Genomic DNA, 22100 nt, shown 5'->3' on the forward strand with positions numbered 1-22100 from the left:
CAGAGAAACAGGGTGAGATTTTAAAAAAAAGCTAAGAAAAGACAGACTTCAAGGACCGTAACGTTACCATTGTCAGGCATGGCATGAATAGATATTAAATATTTTTAATTTTAAAATACATCTAGGAAGGCTATGTAACTTAATGTGAAAGCAATGTGAATGCTGCCAGCTTCACTGACTCATGCATCTTGACTTCTCTGAACAGTTTATGCTGCTGACCTCTAGTTAAGCAGGATTTTACTTTTCATATATTCTTTTCCTCTTTCCTCTTATGTTGGCATAAGCCTCTTTGGAAAAAAGTTCTATATTTCCAAATGAAGGATTGCAAAGTTTTTCACCTGTTTTTCTCATTCAAGCAGTAATGCTTTCTCACACACACAACCAAACAGGAAGAGTGTCTCCACCTGGCAAACTTAGTTGTGCCTAGCAGTCTCACTTTTGCCAAACTTTTTGTTTGTTGAATGAAAAGTGGACTGAATATATGCTGATAGTACTGCAGTGTTCACTCTGTGTTCTGAAAACATGGAGAATACCTTACAGTTGGATATGGGATACAGCTTTCCATTGCGTGTGAAATATCTGTTATCCAGCCATTGCAAAAGAAACAAGTCACCCTTTAGAATTTTTTTTAATGAACTCACATTCAAGTTCTACCTCTGAGAGAAAATGTTGATCAGAGCACAAATGTATTATAAAGAAAAGCACGCCAAAATTTATTATGCATAAGTACAGAAGAAAAAGCCAAATACCTGACATTGATTTTTTATTGGTTTTTTTGTGTAAAACACAGTCTATGGAAAAATAGATAAAAGCATTACTAATAATTTGTAATAGCCCTGTTCAGAGAGACAGCACAAACAAATTGACAAACACAACTACAAAGAGAATATTGTACATGGGAGACGTACTATGCTCACTGCAAGACATTGCCAGCAAGGCATGAGAAACAATATATAACGATAGAGATCATTGTTCAAGTCAGTTCAATGTGTCACTTATTTTAAAGGTTGTAATCTAATTAATTCAATCAAGCAGTATCATATAATGATACAATATCAGTACTGCAACATTACTCATTATATTGATAGAAAATACTACAGGATGAACAGCCAAGAAATCAAAAACTTGTGTATTAGGAAACACACTGTCTGAAAGGAACTATGCATATGCATCCATTACCACTGCATACATGAAAATACTATACTGAAAAACTCAATCTATCTAATTTTTATGCACCTGATATAGCTAACTTTCAGAGGAAATCTTCACATTCAGAGGAAAGCTGTTTCCTAACTATATTAATACCTGTGAAATTCATAGCCACTTGGGAACTCATTGCCTTACATTAATTAATAATTTCCCTTAGTGCTAGTTGGGCAGCATGTATAGCTAATAACATATAGACACACACACACAGACACACTATTTTATAGGCAATTAATGCCAAATAAAAATACACATGTACTTTCTCATGTTGGCACATCATATAATGCACAACGTTGGAACAAAAAGTTAAACGTGGCACCAATTCACAGTAACCATTACCACAAGCTAGATATGCAAAGAACTTGCAAAACAATTACAAAATAATTAATCTCTAAATAGTTCAAGAACGTGAGTACTTAATTAACTTGTACATAGTTGCCACAGTTAATAGAATTGTGAGATAAAATTAAAGACACATATGGAACCTGTAATAGAACTGTATTTTAGACAATGTTAAGAAAAAATACCTTAATATCCATAGAAAACAAGTAACTTGTTGCTAAACACATAAAGGTCTCCATTTTCTAATATGATGTGTAGTTCTGTATTACATATTAAGCACTTTTTTTTTTACTGAACAGTAATGAAAAGAAATGAAGTTTATTTCATTATTTGTTTTTCACTAGGCAGTAAGCAATTTAAAAATATCTACACAAAAGTATTTTTATAGCAGGCTATTCCTCAAAATACGTATTTATTCTCCTAAGTAACTAAGATGTCTAAATGAATTTAGTTGTTTATATTTAGGCAATCCAAACTAAACTTTTAGCCTCAGGTCTTTTTCCAATGAGTTCTAATGTGAGTTGGTCTATAGAAATCAATGTGTTTGATCACATGAATAAAGATTCCTTATGTGACTAAACATATGCATGATATGATACATAATGTGTAGTAAATGCATGAGTGTCATTTTATTTCAGACTTAACAGTGTCTTGTTAGAGTGAATTGGTCCTTAAAGAACACTACAAACTATTAAATCACAAGTCAACTTGTTATTCCAATTAGAAGTAAATACACGGCCTAACGAGAAACCATATGTCATTCTGTAGCACAAATATTTCACAAAATGTCTTCATATATTTGATCTAAAAATATCATCTATTTATTAATATGTCAATATTTCAACCTTTCAAGTAACTCATAAAATCAAAACACATTTTATAGTTTTCTACACGCACAGTCTGAAAAAAGGAATGACACATCATTATTGTCTCCAGAAACCTTTGGCAGTTCAAAATTTAACAGTTTAAACATTCTTGAAGAAATTTAATGATGAAATAACTTTTTGCATAGCAAAAAGGGCCAATACATTTCTGTATATACTGTCAGTGGTTGCATTACAGCACTATATATATGGACTTTGACAGTAATTTTCGATTAGTACAGTATCTTAGTTCTGCAACATTATTGCTATTGCATTAGATAATCATAGGGAATATGAATGTTAATTACTTATTCTACGGAAGTGTAGGATTACTATAAAATCATAGCTGTATATTTAATTTTGTAATGTAATCAGATTGTCAACAGTAATGGTTTCTGCCCTAAATTTGTTCAGAGGTATGAAATTCTGCTCTCAGTTACACCATCAGTTATACCATCCCATTCTGGTGATTTCAGTTGGGTTTCATGCACGGAACTGGGGTAGAACATATCATGGTATTTATCCCATTAAAATTCTCCAAGACTTGGTGTATGCTAAGATTTTAAAATTAATTTTATTTAAAGGATTGAAGCACAAATGCCTAAGCTTTGTGTGGTTTCCCTCTGCATTATGGAATAGGAAACTGGCCTATTGGAAGAGGAAATATATCCCCCTGCAATATGGAATAGGAAATTCAGTTACATATAATTCTGCAAGCATTTCAAGAAACACACAGCTTTCTGTATTGGAATGTCTTTACAGACAGGCGAAGTAAGTTAGAAGTTGTAATTGTCACTTGTTCTTCATTTTTATGTGAAAATCTCATTCGTACTAGTTTAGGCTCCTGTCTAATCTCCAACAATAACAGGTTTTTCACTTAATGTCTACAATGTTTGATAAATAGTATTTTGCTTGTGTATCACAAGTATCCCTGAAATAGCTGCATATTGGAGGAGGGACAATAAAATTAGTACCTTGAAACTAACAGATTTGTTGTTGGAAAAAAGAAAGAATGCACACTTTTAAAATTAATTTGATAGATTTATTAATTTTGTTTTGGTTTGGTTTCTTTTCTTTTTCCTTCTTTTCCTGTAAAACTCTGGGAAAGTTTCAAATTTCTAAAAAAGATAAATTTTTGGAGGAAGTTGCTATTAAATACAATAGTCTAGAGGCAGCACCTGTCTCAAATAAGACCTACATTATCGATTTCCAAGAGGCTGAGAGGTTATGTCAGGAGAAGAATCATTGGATGTATGCACTCTTTTTGGAAGCATCTGCCACTTGTCAGATGTTGGAGACAAGTCTCAAAGACCTTAGTCTGACCAATTATAGCCGTTATTATTGTTTCTCAAAAAAATGGTGAAATAAAATGAATTTTCTCTTTCCAATTGCTCCCCCCCAATAGCTTAAAAGGAGAATATAACTGAGTTTTCCAACTAATTGAAATTTAAAATTTGTGAACTAAAAATAAACTTTTTACATTTCTGTTGACACACATGAAATATAGTTCAGGTTTTTTTCCCAAAAAATGTTTTCACAAATCTCCATTTTCAAAAATAATTCACTGACCTCTCATTCGATACAAAACATGTTTAAAGACATATAAAAAGGCTTTAATCTTGAAAAAACAATGCAAATATTTTATTTTTCATCTCTAGATTTGAACATGCTTAAAATGAAAGAAAGTTCAACTGTCTCTTGATTTGCAACAAACCCAGAATACACACAGGCTTGATGTGTAAGTCTGGGGAATACGGATACTACAATGAAAATAAAATAATTGTAGATTTTTTAAATTTGAAATTAAATTAAGAACAACTAATGTGAACTCTTTAGATTTAGGCTGGTATAACTGGGGGCAGAGTTTGTTTCTCGATTCTTCTTGTTATGTGGAGCTGTTAGTTTCATTACAGAGATAATGAGATTTACAGGACTTGTGATGTTTAAGGATAAATTCAAGCTTAAAGTACTGTATATTTCTGATGTATCATATTGATGACAAATTCTTGCAAAGTAATAAATAACAAGTGAAGGTTCAGCTAAGAAAGTCAGAGATCCTAAACAGTGAAAATATGGATAAGAAAAATATAATTTCATACAAGTAAAGAAAATTAGGACCAAATACACATTCTGATTAACTGAAATACAGGTTTTGCTAATTAAGCAGGAGTAGCCTGAAGGTATGAGGTGAGTTTGGCTATTTTGTTAGAGAAGAGTAGAACCTGACGAAGCAGTAATAAGAAGTAACTGTGACAGGTCTTTTGAATCCCAAAGGAAATGCAAATGTAAGTTTTAGAGATAAATTCATTTTTAAGTATAAGAATAATAATTTTGTTTCTCAAAAATTCAGCCATATCCCAGAGACACTTGTTGTAAAAGTAAGACTTTTATATAAAAATAGAAGATTGAATTTGCACAAGAAGATACTAAGAATTTAAGAAATACTCTGGGAAATTCATATATAATAACTGAAACTCCAGTGTAGAAACATACAGAACGTGAGTATTGTGATGCTTCCCTGTTGTACCAACATATTGGAAGTTTCACAGTGAAAATGGATTTTTACTGTTGTACGTTTCTCAGCTTTTTTTTTTTAAGTGTTTTCTGATATTCTGAAATCATTCTAAAATCAAAAAATAGTTGCTTGCACACATATCTGCAAATCTTTCTACATATGTATAACACTGTTGAATTTTCATTATATGACATATGGAAATAAAGAGATGCCAAAGGTCTAAAATCCTATGTGATACTTTGAAAAAAAGGACCCTGTTAGTACAATACCATTTGCTTACAAGATGGACAATAACACCATAATTGAAACTGGTTTTGCATATTCAAATCATGGAGTAGTGTAAAACCACAAATAAATATACTGTACATGTGCAATACATCATTACAAATTAATTTTTTTCAAAACCTGATTATTTCCTAAGTTATTAACTCTGTTAGTCTATATTCTGAACTCACTAACCCAGAAGTGTGGTTTTAATAAAAGAAACACTGCCCAGAAAATGTTGTATTAATAAATAGCACTCAGACAAATATGCTTTAAGTCAAAGAAATATCTGGAAAGCATAGAATCACAGAATCATAGAATCATAGAATGGTTTGGGTTGGAAGGGACCTTAAAGATCATCTAGTTCCAACCCCCCTGCCATGGGCAGGGACACCCTCCACTAGACCACGTTGCCCAAAGCCTCATCCAACCTGGCCTTGAACACTTCCAGGGATGGGGAATCCACAACCTCTCTGGGCAACCTGTTCCAGTACCTCACCACCCTCACAGTGAAGAATTTCTTTCTAACATCTCATCTAAATCGACCCTCCTTCAGCTTAAACCCATTACCCCTTGTCCTGTCACAGCACTCCCTCATAAACAGTCCCTCACCAGCTTTCCTGTAGGCCCCTTCAGGTACTGGTAAGCCGCAATTAGATCTCCCCGGAGCCTTCTTTTCTCCAGGCTGAACAATCCCAACTCTCTCAGCCTCTCCTCATAGGAGAGGTGCTCCAGCCCTCTGATCACCTTCATGGCCCTCCTCTGGACTCTCTCCAACAGCTCCATGTCTCTCCTGTACTGGGGCCCCCAGAGCTGGATGCAGTACTCCAGGTGGGGTCTCACAAGAGCGGAGTAGAGGGGCAGGATCACCTCCCTCAACCTGCTGGTCGAGCATGGTTATAACAAAATACTGTTGTGCAAAGGAGCATTAAAAATTTTTGATTTCATAATCACCTGCCCTCTGTAACTCAAAACAAAAATATTTTTGTAGTTATCTGAAGTAGTTGTCTTCTAGTTATAAATTTCTCATAGTTTGGTTGAGAGCTTGAACTATATGCCAAGCAAGTCCACAGCAACTTAACTCAAACTTTAACTAAACTCCTAAAAATACGAGTTTATGACAAAAAAACCCAAACAAACATCTACAACAGTGCTAACAAATATTAGTCTATGATCACATCACAGTTATCCTTTCTGGGGAGAGGTGTGGAACAGACCCACTTGCTTCTTCTATAACATGGCTTTTCTCCCATCCTCTTCGAATTCTCCTCAGTTTTCTACTTACACATGGCAAAAGTAAAATGATCTTACCTAGAATTACAATGGAAGGCAAAACAAGGGCAAGAACAAAATTTGGTGGTGTATAAAATCTGTAATACTCTTCTTCAAAAGCTCTTTTCCATCCGTAGATCAGTACATGGAAAGTACTTATGAGCAGAGCAACGTATCCAAGTGTAGACTGTGAAAAAAGAGAAAACAGCAAAAAAAAGAAGAGATAATAATACTTGGTCCTTCATCCAACAGCTCTATCGCATTATTTTAACATTTTTATTAGACATCATGTTAAAATGCCTTACCTATACACTATTTTAAATTAGCAATATATGGTTTTAAGTTCACATGTTCTGAAAACTATGGACTGAACTGCACACTGATTTATAACATATCTCTGCTAGCATCTATAGGTCTTAGTCAAAGCTGAAATGAAGATGATGTTTGCCCAGATTCTAAGTAATGGAAGTCAACTTTAAGACAAATAGTCAACTTTAAGGCAAATAAGGAACAATCCCAGTGAAGTTACTGGAACAACATCAGTTGTGATTGGAAATCAAGTTCCTTGTTTCTTAACTATGAAGGTAGATTACTTCCAAGATTCACGATTATGGAACAATCCAATTCTGCTGGAAGGGATTTGGGCCTAACTCTCCAGATTTTTATCACTCTACATAGTTTTTTATCACTCTACATAGAGGTGCGGTTTGCTTCTTCCTCACAATAGCCTACATCCACTTGTCTGAAGTTAGCATAAACCATCCCTAACCTTTCTCCATCAGCTGTTGCCTACTGGTTAAAGGGAATATCTGGTCTGCAGGACTTGGGCATAATGGCACAAGGCAACGATGCAATTTATCATAAACAGGTAGTGCTGGAAGAAACATGAAGTAGAAGGTTCCCACAGCACCCTGCAGAGGACCTCTTATCATGTACTGTAGAGCATGCCACAGAAGGTAGTGCTAATACGGGTCATTCACCATTTGAATGAATCTGCCCTTTTAGGAACCCTGTAGTTGTATTGCTCTGCAGACTTGAATTAAAAATATTAACCCTAACTTTCCCAAACCATGGTAGAAAAAGACTACTATGCCTTGAATTCTGATGGTGATCAAGTGAAGAAAGTCTTTTTGGCCAAAACTGATGTAATGACTAACTTGGTTGGGAAACATTTGTAGCAAATCATCAAAACAGAGAATGAATATTAAGAAAGGTAACTGGCTATCAAAGTTTGGTTTAATTCCAGTAAACAGAGAGGCAAAGAAAAATGCGGCCTAAGGGTCTATAACAGTTAGTGAAAGAATTAATTCTTTCTACATCAAGATGAAGCAGTTTCTAGGGAAAGGAGAATGTCCGAGCTAATATAATTTGCAAGAATTCACAGATACAATGGTATAAAAATGAAAACACTTTTGTTAATTTCTAGAGATTGGTACCATGTTTTTTAACTTGCCAATATTCATGCATTTTTTTGCCAATGGTTTCAGAGCCATGTTGGTGTGTTTTAGATATGCTCTATCCTTTTTTAAAAAAGAACAATTTGCTCCCAAAATATTCCATAAGAAACAGAACAATCAGACAACCACTTGTGGATATCAAAATGGCATACACAGTATCTGAATGGAAGTTCTGGTAAGAAATTTAGACAGCAAACAATACTATCAAACACGATGTTTGAATATGTTATTGCAGATTTTTGCTGGTATGACTGTCCTGAATTCATTGCTGTTATGTCACTGCCAGCAGGGAAAATGGCATAAGTGAATCATATCCCTCATTTCTTCATCAGGCTTACTGATGTGAACTATAACTGTTCTTGAAAAAGAAACAGGAGGAAAATGTTATACAGACTCTTCCCAAATTTAAAAAAAATAAAGTTACTGCTTCTTTAAATTCTATCTGCAAACTACAGTTTTGAGACATCTATGTATGCCTTTCTATCTAATGGTCAAAATGGAAGCTAAGAACTACATCAGTACCTTTATCAGTACATTTTGAACTAACAGCACAAGGACAAGAAAAATGTCTGATACACCTCTATTACGTTTTTTTTTTTTTTTCCCTATGGAAAGTTGCCATATGCTTCTTTGAAGTGTTGGTAGGGCATGTGCTAGTATGTACTGGACCATTTCAACCACTCATCTAAAAACCTGACAACAAAGACACTCCTATAGGAGCTTCTGTCAGCTACTGATGGTATTTTCTTCTACCAGGCCCTTAATTGCCCTATTTCCATGCTGTATTTTTACAGTAATAACACCGCTTAGCTAGAAAGAGGACGTCCTCCACACAACTTAGCATTCTGCAGTCTTTGGTTTGTTTAGTCAGGGCAGATATGCACTAGAAAGTTCCATTAAGAGCATTTATCCCAGCTTGCAGCTACTGACAATGACTTTTCCAGAAGTACAAGCAAGACTGACTGCCTTTGCTACTTAAGTAAAACTCCACTGCAGGAGGCCGTGTCATTACAAAACTCCTGTGTTTGTTACAAAATTTTGGAATTTTTCTGTATCTCCAAATGTTCAAAGACTACAGCAATGGCTGTACAGTAGTAAAATGAGGAAACTCAGAACTGACTAAAGCAGGCTTGGACAAAAAGACATCAGCTAGTGCGGGAAAAGGCACTGTTGAGCAGCTGAACAGTCAAAATAACATCAGTTGGTAGTAATGGATCATACTACAAACCTTGGCCAGCGGTAATGTCAAAATCTGTATTCCAAAGCTGACCATCCCTACGGATGCTAACATGAAAGATGTTTCAATTATTGAGAAATAAATGATGATTGTGCTGTGGGAGTTATTAATTGCTAGAAAGCAATCTGTTCAATACCAGGAAGGTGAGAGAGCTGCTGTCATTCAGGTATGAAAGGTTATTTTCTTCTGCACAAGTTTATGACTGGACAATGTGGAGGACAGAATAGAGGGATTAAAGGCAATGGATTTCCTGAAATACAGTTGTGCTTCAGATGGAATATACACATTGCATTTCTGTCATCTTTTCCTGGCTTCTTAAGACACCAAAAGAAAGGGATGAATATGTCTATGAGAGCTGGAAGATCACTTACACTGATGTTACTACGGGGAGGTCAGGAGAAGCACAGGACGATAACTTCTTTAAGAGCAGAGGACTTTGGAAAGCAGCAAGAAGGGATACTTTCCCTTGACTGGTAAATTCACATGGGTGAATGAGTAGAAATATCAGTTGTAAGTCTTGGGAACCCTCTGCCTAGGTGCTAGGATGGCTGCTGGGAAAAGGGGAAGAACATCTGCGGTTGCTTTGCTTCCTTATCTTCCATAATACTGTGTTTCCTGGAAGCTGAGTAATAGATAGCGCATTTCCTATGGACTCCCCAGTCTTCTAGCTTTTCTCTAAGTCTTCTCTGTTTTGTTTCTTTTCCTTCCTGATCAAAGACAGTTTTTTACCCAATGTGGGAGATTCCCAGCCAAGGTTACTGATAAACTGGACAAACTGGCATTGTTTGGGGTGAAAAAAAAAAGTATTAGAGGAGTGGAAAAGATGTAGGAGAAAAGTCCCTAAAATGTTACCAGGAAGATGTACATAGAGACACAAATCTGCTGTGGGACAAATCTCCTTCAGGAATTTCTTACTTCACAATGGTCAAGTAGTTCCAAGCAATTTATACATACAAAAGGTATTTTCCAAAGCCTACATTTATGCAAGGTATACTTCAGATTCCCCAGTAACAGGATATTGCTAAACTTATAAACAAGCTGCAGCAATTCTGACTGGAATCTTACCCATAAACTTGCTAAATACTCAGGCCTCATTCTTTTTTACTCTGGGGGAAAAGTATCCTATTCTTGTCAGAGTACAAAGGCAGGGCAGCCTTTCCTCAAAATGAGTGTGCAAAAAAAGTTTTAGTAATGCTGTCTCCAAAAAGCATTAGGATTGTGCTAGCAGACAAAAGGAATGTTTACGAAAAGATCAGCTTCCTGCTATGCAAATGGCAGATTTGTGCTGATTTTTCCTAAGAAACATAAAGCTCAGCTTTCAAAGCCAGTCTGCTCTACCCATTGCCAATTTGAGTGATGTGCTTTGGACTTAACTCTTAGACTGGAAAACAAAAGCAGTAGTCATTTATGCTTACATTATGTATTTACAGTTTAACTTCCTTCAGAAGACTGAAGGACCCAGTGCAGCACTGCTTGCAGACAACATTCTCCATTTCCATGTATTTTATGTGAACACTCAAGGACTGGTTGCAATAAATGTCTTTTTCTGTTTGCAGTGTGTTGGTTTAGGCTAGTTATTCTGCCTGCTCTGACAAAATATGAATTCTTTTTTATTTCTTGCATATGTCTATCTTTATTCCTTATCCAAATATGTTTACAAGAGAAAAAGAAGAGTACTGAAGTGGTGTTTAAGAAAACTGATGCATTGGTTTAACAGCCCCAGCTTCTTCACTGCTTCTTTCTTCAGTAAGCTCCAACTCATGTTAAGACACCTGCAAAGTTTCATGCTAAGTTTCTGTCATCTAGGATCTCCTACTGAGGAAACTCTTCATCACTGTCTGGTTCTGTGGCTCCTCCATCTGGATGTTTCTCTCTGAATCATGATGAAGTAATCAGATATTTTTTTTGTACAGTGGTCCACTCTGTACTGCAGCAACTCCCAAGTTTTCTGCTGGTTTCTTAGCTGACACAGTAACTTCATTTTACATCACTATTCAACCATCTCTGATCTCACTTTGTTCATAGTCATACTCTGAGGGAATGAGCGGAGCCTGTGCTGCTTCTCTCAAAGTCCTTTTCCCTTGATCAAGCAGGCTGGAATTTTTGGGGCTGCTGATGCCTGTGTTGTGAAACCAAGCTAAGTGAGATGGAGGCATCTCCAAAATAACTGGGGATATCAAAGGCAGCAATGATTTCTGGGCAAAACCATTCACAACTGGGGTTTCTTTACAGTATTAGGAAGACTGTGGTAGAGGTCTCTTTGAACCACTGTAGGTAGGGGAGATCTTGCAAAAGGCTTGTACTACTGGAGCAAGGCTAGAAAATAGTCTATATTGTATATGTTAATAATTTGTTAATCCTAAACTCAGATTTTCCTAGTAGGACTCAAGACTGAGTACGTTTTAGTGGTAAAACTCTTTAAGGGAGGCCAGACCCTTGCTTTGATGAAACTGTATTTACTAAGATGAGCAAGCAATAGTACGTTGTTCTCAGTGGAAAGTGCTGAGGTAAGAAACTGGCTGAGTGTGCTGACTGATTGACTCTTCATCTATCAGATGCAAAACAAGTTCAGCAATTATTGTCTCAAATCATCTGAGATTCAGCACTAAAGCTAGAGACATACTGCTTTTCCCAGTTAAAAAAAAGCAGCACTGAGATGATGGGCTAATAGTTCCACTGTTTGTCCCCCTGACTTAGAGGAGATGATTGAGAAAATTAAGTTCAAATTCACTTCATTACATTGCACTTCAGTAGAAGAAAAATATAAAAGACAGTAAGTATTATGATGTTTTATCTGTTCTACTTGCACACTGGGTACAGTGAAGCTTGTGCAAAAATGCAGAATCCTTTTACTTCAGTGAGGGATCGCTGAAAGTCTGTTTTCTGACTGAATAAAGCAAGAGGACTTTTTTGAAGGACAAATAACTACATGAAGAACAACTTACATCCTGAGAAGTAATTAATGACAAAAAGTAAAGTACCCTTAATGATCATAAACTTTAAGGAAATTTTTAGTAGTTCAGCATTTTTTGTAATTAAAAATTGCAAATGATCATAATTAATTACCAATACCAGTTCTCTTCAGCACATAATGCAGTATCAACTTGTTCCCAAATTCCTCAAAATACCAACAGATGATACGTTAAAGTTCATAATTCTTTAAATTTGGAACTATTTTGACTTTATTTACAGTGAAAATAACCACAGTAAAAATGACACAATAAAAAATGCCCTTGTAGACACATCATTATGTGATTATTGTGTGGGTTTTGACTCAGTCACACAAGCCTGAAATTTGGAACTTTGAAAAATAAGACACAAGTGCTGGGTTTGTAGCTGGAAGTCATTACTGGATAAACGCATCACCTCCCTCACAAGTTAATACAAATTATTCCCCTTTGCACTAATGTTTCACATCACCCAACAGCAGTACTATTGTCCCTGCACAGAGAACTCTGGATGGCAAGGATGTTGTAACAATACAAAATGGGTATTTACTCCCTCTGAAGGCTCAAAACCATGAGCAAGAATAAACAGTTCTGTCATGGGAACTCTAATTTAAAAAAAAAATTCAGCAAACTTTTTGTAGGCCTACCTGGAGTGTTCCACCAACGGAAAACCTAGGGGCAGTGAAGACATTACTTTACAGACAGAAGATTTCTGGTAACTACAGTCAAGAAGTGTTCCCCATCACTCCCTTTAAAATGTTTGTAAATTAAGAAGTGCAACTGAAGCCCTGAACAGTAAAGTCAGTGCCTGTGTTCTGTAGGTAGGAATGTATAAAACAGTGACAGGACTAAGAATTAGGCAATATTATCACAGTGGCTATGTTGAAAAAATGTTAATCAGAAAAGACTGACTTAAGACTAGAGTACTGAATCCAAAGTCAGAGAACAAAACAAAACACAACAAAACCCAAAACTGCGTGTACACACTTAGGAAATTTATCACATGACCAAATCCTAATAAAATTTCTTATCACTGACTGCTACCTAAAACTGAAGGCAATTTTGTTTGGAAGCAAACATTAAGGTATTTATTAAAGCCTATATTTCTCAGTATTTTATTCTGGTTAGGTCTGCCTGTAGTAGATATTTATCTGAGGAAGGAGGGAATGCCAGGACCTGGAAAAGCCTCTGCTTTTAATAAACAAAGCTTCATATTTTACTAATAGGTATTTTCAGCTAATGGGAATAATGCAGTTGAGAGCTGTATTAATTCTCTCACAGTGGAGGGGAAGCAAAACTGAATCAATGACACCATGGCTGTCAGAGGGCTGTGCAATAAAAATCCTACAGAACAAATTAATTTTTCAATTTTAACAGTTGTGTGCATCTACATATAGTAATATCTCATCAGTATCATTGCCTTTAGCAAGTGTGTCCAAATTTATCTAATTTCAATTTAGCAAGAAAATCTAACAATGGAAAGGAATATATTAGTGCTTATTTGGTCTTAGCTATGTTGGTTATTTAAGACCAAGAAGTATAAAATGCAAATTACTATTCTAACGCTCACAAAATGCTTAATGTGCCTCCATGGTCATATATCTGCTGAGTAAGGATATGTTCTTTTTATTAACTTACTAGAGACAGGGGAAAAAGAAAAAAAAAGCTCTCATCATGTTGCAAAGTGCTTTTCTTCATCGTGATCATCATAATCATCATCAAGGAATTCTTATTAACAACAAACCCCCCTTACTTAAAAAGTAACACACCTGAATGAAACTGAACTCCCTCCAGTTTAAGGCAGTGTTTACTGAAGGGATGGAAGTTACTGCCAGCAAAGAAAGCAATCCAAGACTCATTATTCCAAAAGAGATATACATTTCAATTCGCCACACTTCTTCCTCATTCCAAGAATTTTCAACATTTGCATGAACCTGATGAAAGAGCAGAAAGGAAGCACTTTATTCTACAGAATATCAAAAATATCAACAGAAGTTATTTTGCTGAGTAAAAGTCTACAGTCACAGAACAACTATAAAATGGGGTCAAATACTTCAGAGGTTTCCTCATGTCTTGGAGAAAAACAACTATTTCCTTACTGCTGGTATTGCTCTTGTTAGATTAAAATATGTTAAACATGGAAACTTAGATGAGTTGTTAAAAGAAAATGTAACATTATATACTATTTATAACAATATTTATAAAACCAGATAATTCTGAGTATTCCTATATACTGTAGAAAAGTAGCTGTGTTCTTCAGACCCTTGAAAGTTAAATTCTATAACATAAATTGGGTAAAATTGTAATTTGCTTTTAGTTTGTTACATTTAGAAATAGTTCAGCATTATTTCCTGGTTTTGCTTCAGCTCCCTATGCCGAGTCCAAGTTATTTTGCCTTTTTCACTGTTGGTATCAGATACATTCAGGATTGTTCTCGTTGGAGAGCTTTACCACAAAAAAGAAACAACTCAGGTCCTTAACAATTAAGAGGCCTGGATATTTAATTATTTTTCCACTTTCAGGTGAACTGTTGTGATATGGCATGTCTCGAAAGTGGTTCACTAGGGATATTAGCAAGTTAGAGTTTTACAATATTACTAAAACAAAGATAATTTCTTAGTCCTTTACTAAGTGTGAACAATAACAGTTTCTTGCTGCCTTTTATAGTTTTGGTCTTCCTGCCTTTCTCTGAAGTTCAATTTTTCACACTAGCCCTTTTAGAATTTGTGGACCAAATCCCTGTTAATTTGTTCCATTTGATTTGATTTCCTTAGTTTGCTTTTCTTTCTGCTCCATCACATCTTTCCTGCAGATTTTATATGCTTAACGGCAATGCTGCTTTCCTGCCACTTTAAAGGTGACAATAAGCTACCTCGCTGACAGAGGCATCAGACCCTCTTCTAAAGGATGACAGATTTTTCGGAGATTGTTTCAAGGTTATGCAAGACCAACTGCTTCTGGGAAGTGTGAGTCAATTTCTATTGCCTGTAACAGATGATGTTCACAGAATTTTTAATGAATAAAATATTTTTATCACTGGTCCAAAATGTTACAAAGTAACAGCATTTTCATTTTGTAAACATAGATAACTCTGTAAGCATTATTACAGTATCTACCCTTATACTTTTTTTTTTACACTTGTAAATGCACTTATGATATACCTACTTCCCCCATAAATTAAGTATACATAGAAACATATCTCAGAAACTCAGAAGTTTCCTGCTGTTGCTCTTATCCTGTCTATCCTACTGTCTCCTTGTGTATATTACTGTCAGGGATTTAAGGAGGACACATCCTGGATTCCCCCTACCACAAAAACTTGACTGCAGCTTGACCCATGACGTGAGCACAATGCCCAGATGTTTCTTTTAGTCTCCCTTCCTACTCAGCACTAGCTATACATAAGATAACCCAGAACATTCTCCACTGAAAACAGTGGAACAGATTAAGAAAACATATATATTTTATTCATGAGCCATATGCATACAGCCAGGGCATTTTTGGTTTACTGAACTAAAGATTCCCTTACCTGTTGATATGCCATATTGAGGAACAAGTATCGCTCCGATCTCCTCATGGGTAAGCAGAGGCTGTACGCCACATGCACTGTTGCAAAGAAAAAACTGAGCAGTCCAAGCTGCTTTCGACACTGGAGCCAGTTGTCCAGCCAAGGTGGAAATCGCCTATACTTGGTACCATAGTAAAGCTGATAAGCGGCTGCAATAAGTCCTGACAAATACACTAGAGAAAGCAAAGTGATAGCAACAATTGGTAGAGTCTTGTTCACGATCTCAATGGGAATCTTGTAAAAGTCACTCTGCTGATTTCTCACATATGGATGGATCACATCTCTGATGAAGGAATAGATGAAGAAAAACGTTGCCAGGCTAATGGCAATCACTACAGGCCCCTTCCACAGTGTGAACAGTCGCAGAGGTAAGTTTTCAATCTCCCTTGAAGATGACAATGCCCCCAAATCAATAGGAATAAAACTGAGCTGACGGGCAAGCTCAATAACTTGATGGCGAGCCTGAACATTGTTACTGCATATATAGACCTGTTGGGAAAGTCAAGTGAATTGTCTGTAGTCAGAGAAAGAGACTCAAAGGTTAAAAAAACCAAACCACCCACCACAAAAAACCCTTAAGGGTCTCCAGGACAAAATCACAGCACTACTGCTAAAACTGTACAGTGTTATCCCAGCTTGTATCAACAAGATGAGAATGAAACCACATACAAATCCACAAAGTAAAAATATGCACACTGATTTAGCAACAGAGTAACCAAAACAAAATTGGCTTTTTCTTGGAGTTAATACAATGCCCTGGTAATCTGCACACTGAACCCCCTCCCCAGAAATGTCTACAGGACTGAATTGAACTTGAAACAATGGCTAAAATCATTTCAGAAAATCACAAGTCTCTCAAAAATACAGGACTCTTGAATAATGACCCTAAACCAGCGGCAGCATAAAGAAAATGCAAAGCAGAGAACTGTGCAATCTCTCCATGTATAACAATTTTATCTTAATTACACAATCCAGATTTCCACAAAAAATGAGTGTTTAACAGAAAAGACAAATCTAGCAGCCAAACAAGAACTTCTGAAGACCAGTTTATTACATAGTGAAAGAAATACACTGCTACAAAGTACTTTAATGTTCCATTAAAATTTACAGTGGGCTATAATTTGCCCAACATTGCTGATCACCTGCAAACATGATCCGTTTTGACAGAACTTAATTACATATAGCACAGTGCTATTCTAAAAAGGAATAAAAATAGTACGGTGAGGTTATTTTTAAAATTATGTTAATTCTGTATCAATCGCATTTCATTTAAAATCTACCTGAAGTGCTGCCAGAAAACTCATTTTAGTCTCCAGCAGTCACGTTACACCAGTCATTTCTCATGCATTTCTCAGAGTCCATAAAGCTGTGAAGGACTGGGTTCTTGCATAGGTTTAAATCCTTTGTATCACTTCAGCAAAGCATGAAAAACATAAAGCTGCCTCTTCTATAAGCAAGATGGATTTGGGGAACGTACTGGGAAGAAATTTGAACGTGATGTTCCCAAGCAGCCCTGGATCAAATGAACGATCACTTAAAAACATATGTGCTTCCTTCTGTTTCCTCAGATTTATGATCTTGGGGCATTCTAAAAGCTAGATAATTTCTTTCATTCACTTTGCTGTTATGTTGAATGCAAGCACTTTTAGAACAGCTGACTCCTGAGCCCTGGGATCAGGACTTCAGATTTCTGTGCATCTCTTTCAATAGTTTATCACACGTAAACCAATACCAAAACTAAAATACACTGTGAAAGACTGCCTCTATCCTTGTATAGAGTATAAGGATAAAAATTAACATAGTTCCTACAAAAGACATTAAGACCCAATTCCTCTGTCTGTAGTCATCTAAAGGTCAGCTGTCAAAGCTGTCAGCTATCAGCTGATACTAGTTGAAGCCAGAATCCACATTTTCTCTGCAATTTTAAAGATAAACAGGTATCCCAGGGGACAATTTGGACCACTTACTTTATATGTCTTACAGTGGATGAACTAAACTCTGAATGTTTATTGGCTACTAAAGGCCCAACATTTTAGGTACGTTAAGTAAGGCAGGATGAATCCCATGAGTTCTGGCTGCTTACATTCAGTTCCTGTCATTTTCATCTTACAAACAAGTTAAATTAATACAAATATAGCATTTACCTGTCTGCTGGCATCCTTTGGTCCTAATTGCAGTGACCACGCTGAAACGACATTGAATCCTTTGACAATCAGGGAATCTGGGAAAAGTGATGCCAAATACTCTGCATTGGAGTCCGGATATTGGTCTACTCTTGTATTATTGCTAACATCAATCAGAATTTTACCAGCGAGTAAATGCTTGAGGTCCCACAAAGAGGCATAATGTTCTCTGTGTATGGCTACAAAAATGATGTTTGTTTTTGCTACTGCATCTTCATGGTGAGTGACATCAACCACATGGGGAAAGACCTCAGCAGCAAGTTTAGGGTTTCTGCTTCCTACAACCACGTGGTACCCACATCTGATAAGCCTAATTGTCAATGACTTAGCAAAGTCTCCACTTCCAATGATGCCTATTGTGATCTTACTGGCATCCTTGATGCCATTGGCAACATTTGGTAGAAAAGTTTCATTGAGGTTCTTAGGACTTCCCATCATAGAGATTGATTCCATACTTCCAAGACACCAAACCTATAATGATTTCTTCTGGAAAAAAAAAAAAAAAAAAAAAAGGAGAAAGCAACAGAAGGGAAAATGCACCATCATACCATTTCTCAAGACATCATAATCCACAAACGTCTCTGGGAGCAAAATAGTGGTTCTAAGTTTTATGTTATATTTTCTCCTTAATAAAGTATGGGCTAATCAATTTTGTCTTGCCATGTGTCACTAATACAAGGAGAAACATAAAATAATTCAAGCACTTTAATAATACAATTACAGAAGTAAATGATATTTTTCCCATCTTCTCCTATTCCCTGTCTTCCACTGCCTGGAATATCGGACAAGATAACGTTGTACTCCTGAAACTAATGGTCAATAGAATAATGAGAAGAAATGTAAGAAAAACTAGCTAATTATGGAAAATTAGAAGATAGAGATAGCTGGCCTGTGGCTGGAATAAGAACAGTGAGTTCATGGAAGCTGAATTCCATTAAAAGCTTATGCAGGTTATTATTGTGGTATCCTATATTGTCAGACTGCTAGGTCTGGCCATGGATGTATAAGGATTAACTGTGGGTACAAGGGTAAAGGATTCAAGGCCATGGGGCACAAATATGCCTAACAGATTTTTTTCTCACCAGGCACAGAAGATAACTCCTGGAGACAAACACATGCGACAGCATTCCACGAAAAGCGAATGGCAGGAAGAGATAGATTTCATGCAATAATAAAAGGGAAGAGAGTTTTAGGACTCAAATTCAGTGCAGTAAGGGAGGCTTTGAAGAAGAATAGAGGCTAAGGGTCACAGAAAATTAAAAGAAATACTGCTATAGCTTTGGAGAGAAGAGGTCACAGAACTGCGGTAAAGCTCTACCAAAGACAAAAAGACATAAAAAAAGAACAAAACAACCCCCAGGAGGGAAGTCTTCATATGCAACCACAATTATGACATAAGTGGTTCTGCACTGGAGAACTGGAATGAGTTCTGAAAATGAAGGAAGCAATGAGGAAAGGCGGGCTAAGAAGGAGCAAAGAGAAACCATTGCTGTCTTGGGAGAATCAACAACAGACCCCATAGAAAGCAGGAGCTGAATGAACCTCTTCTGAGCCACCATCCAAGAGCTGGTATGATGGTAACTAATCACAAGTGGGGACTTCACCCAGCCATCGGCTAGGAATATAGTATGTGTGGTGAACAACCTCCCACAATTAAAAGTAGCTTTGTTTCAGAAATAGGAGGAAGCTACTAGAAGAATGGGCACTTTTCATTTCAACTTTGACTAGAAGGGAAGGACTCACTGAAACTGGAGTTAGACTCTAAAGACAGAAAGCAATATGTCAAAGTGACTGCAAAATCAGTATTCTAAGAAAAGATTCTAACAGTGAATCTTTCTGGCAGAGGCAGAACATCTAGATTTTTCTGCATGCACTGTAAAAACATTGACTTCTTTCTTACCACATGACCTGAAATGTATCTAACACATGACCAAAATACCTGTATTTCCTGTACCATGATGGGTTCTCATCCAGGAACTTCATGAGAATAGCTCTATTTTGATCAGATAAGAGAAATACATCAACTGGATATGACAGAACACGTATGCATCTACCATGTGATTACAAAGGCCCATCTCAGTTCATGCCAAGTGATGTGAAGGTGTTCCAAACTTCAGGATAGAAAAGGAACCACCATGACGAAATGAGCTACCAATACCATTTAACCATACTGCAGCCTACTTCCAGTTTTTTTCCAAAGGTTCCTTAGGAGAGTGGGTATCAAGGATGTGGACACGCTGAATTGCTCTGGTGAGCTGACTTTGGCCCACTGGCCAAAGTTTCTCACTGCCTGTCCTAAGGAAAGTAGAGTGTAAGGAACAGAATAAAACTAACAGGCTTCGTAAAAAAAACCTCAGGGAACAGGCAGACATGACTCTTGGGTAAATAATCTAAGAGGTGGAAGAGATCAGCTGGCAGTTACTGAAAGGGACTATATTAAACGCACAACAGCCATTCAGAGGAAAGAAAGTGTATATGACTGTTTTAACTGGAGAGCTTTAATGACCTGAAAAATCACACAAAAAGTAAAAAAAAAAGGGGGGTTGTGCATGGCTAAGTAACAGTATAAAGAGACAGTGCTATCGTGTAGGGATAAAATCAGAACAGCAATGGTAGAGAAATTATTTAGTAGTGAAGGGCATAAAGGGTAACAAGTAAAGGTTCCATAAATACAATAAAAGACAGGAGGTAAGATTTATAACTTAAGAGGAAAAAGAATAAATTATAGGTGACATAAATTAGGACAAAGTGTTAAATGTCTTCTTTATTTCAGCCCTCAGCAGAAAGGTTAATTGTGAATAGATATTTAATGAAATTCCTTTTAGAGGGAGACAGAAGGTAAGGTCAAAGTGGAAAAAGGTAAGTTAAGAGTAAAGGATGAAGTTAAAGATAAGATAAAGATTTTCAAGTCAGCAGACACTTAGGAAATCCAACCCTTGATGCTTAAAACGCTGACTGAAGTGACATCTTGAGAACTCAAGAGAGGACAAGTGGGGCAGACTAGCACATACCTCTGAAAGAGGGGAGGAGGAGGACTGAGGAAAACAAAGACTTGTTAGCCTAACTTCAGCCTTTACATCAAGTTATTGAGCAATCAATTTGTAAATAGATGGGAAGCAGATGATAAGAAGTAGATAAGGTGGGTTGTTCAGGAACAGACTGCAACTAAACCAACCTTCTTTTACAAAATATCTGGCTTCACTGACATAAAAAATAGTAGGAGCGATATAAATTTGACATTTGCCCTTAGATAAGCTAAGAAAACACTACAGAGCTATGTCAGCCAGAAGGTGACACAGATGTGAAAAACTGCTCTTGGAAAAATAACTACTGGAGGAGAAACACGAACAAACAGAAAGCCCAGAAAGCTGGGCAGTCACTGAATTTGTGATCACTCGCTCGGGTGGGAACTTACGGGGTGAGGGCCGAGGCGAGGGGCTGGCCGGACGCCGGGTGCAGGCCGGTGCCCCCTCGGCAGGCTAGCGGGCGGCAGCGCGATGCGGGTATCTACCCCAACGGAGCTCGGCGGGGCCCTGGTCCTGCCCGGCATCTCCAGCTGCAACGACAACATCGCCCCTGACAAGAGCTGCGACCCCAATGCCTGGCCGGTCGCCGCCTCGGCCGCCTCCGTCCCCCCGGGTACAGCTGGGGCAGCGCTGCCAGGCCCGGCCGCCGCAGGGCGGAGGCCCCCCCGGCTCCGCGCCACCACCAGGCACCGGGGCGCCCATTGCGCTGCCGGGGGCCGGGCCGCAGCCAGCCCCGCTGCCCGACCCGCTCAGGGGGAGCCCCGACACCGCCAGGCCCGCCAGAGCCTGCTCGGAGACAGGGGAAACCGTGGCGGGAGTCCCGCCGCCACGGCAAGGGGCAGCGGGGAAAACCCCGCGGGGTGACGGTGGGCACGGCTGGCCTGAGGAGACGCCCGGCGGGGATGGAGCCTTCTCCCGTCCCGGCCCCGGCGCCGCTCACCTCTTCCCGCCCGCCAGGAGGACCAGCGTCGTCGCTTCTCCTCCTCAGACTCCGGCCCCGCAGTGGCGGGCGGGCGGGGGCGAAGGCGGTGCCTCTCCCGCCGCTGCGACCCGCCCCCTGCGGCCACTCCACCACCGCGGCCGGGCGGGCAGCGCCGCGCTCCAGCTGGGGGTGACAGCACCGGGCGTCGGCAGCATGTGGGGAAGCAGAGGGGCGCGGCCGGCCGGCCCCCGGTCACTGCGCTCCGGTCGCAAACCCCTCGGGCCCGCGCAACACCCC

At 38.1% G+C, this 22100-nt stretch overlaps 1 protein-coding gene across 3 annotated transcripts; it reads right to left on the reverse strand.

Moving 5' to 3' along the window:
* Positions 1-712: 712 nt before the first annotated feature.
* On the reverse strand, positions 713-21920 carry STEAP2 (STEAP2 metalloreductase). Of its 3 annotated transcripts, XM_054817851.1 has the most exons (7): positions 21822-21920; positions 21271-21411; positions 19795-19848; positions 17817-18338; positions 15634-16161; positions 13874-14038; positions 713-6649 (listed from the first exon to the last, which is right to left on the reverse strand). In XM_054817851.1, the coding sequence occupies exons 4-7, from the start codon at positions 18306-18308 to the stop codon at positions 6365-6367; spliced, it is 1470 nt and encodes a 489-aa protein (XP_054673826.1). In that variant the 5' UTR covers positions 18309-18338; positions 19795-19848; positions 21271-21411; positions 21822-21920; the 3' UTR covers positions 713-6364. The 3 variants fall into 3 exon arrangements, with proteins under 3 accessions (XP_054673826.1, XP_054673825.1, XP_054673824.1); XM_054817850.1 differs by lacking the exon at positions 19795-19848; XM_054817849.1 differs by lacking the exon at positions 19795-19848 and having other exon boundaries at positions 17817-18341.
* Positions 21921-22100: the final 180 nt, after the last annotated feature.

This window comes from Grus americana, chromosome 2 (genome assembly GCF_028858705.1).
Source record: "Grus americana isolate bGruAme1 chromosome 2, bGruAme1.mat, whole genome shotgun sequence".
Classification (NCBI taxonomy): domain Eukaryota; kingdom Metazoa; phylum Chordata; class Aves; order Gruiformes; family Gruidae; genus Grus; species Grus americana.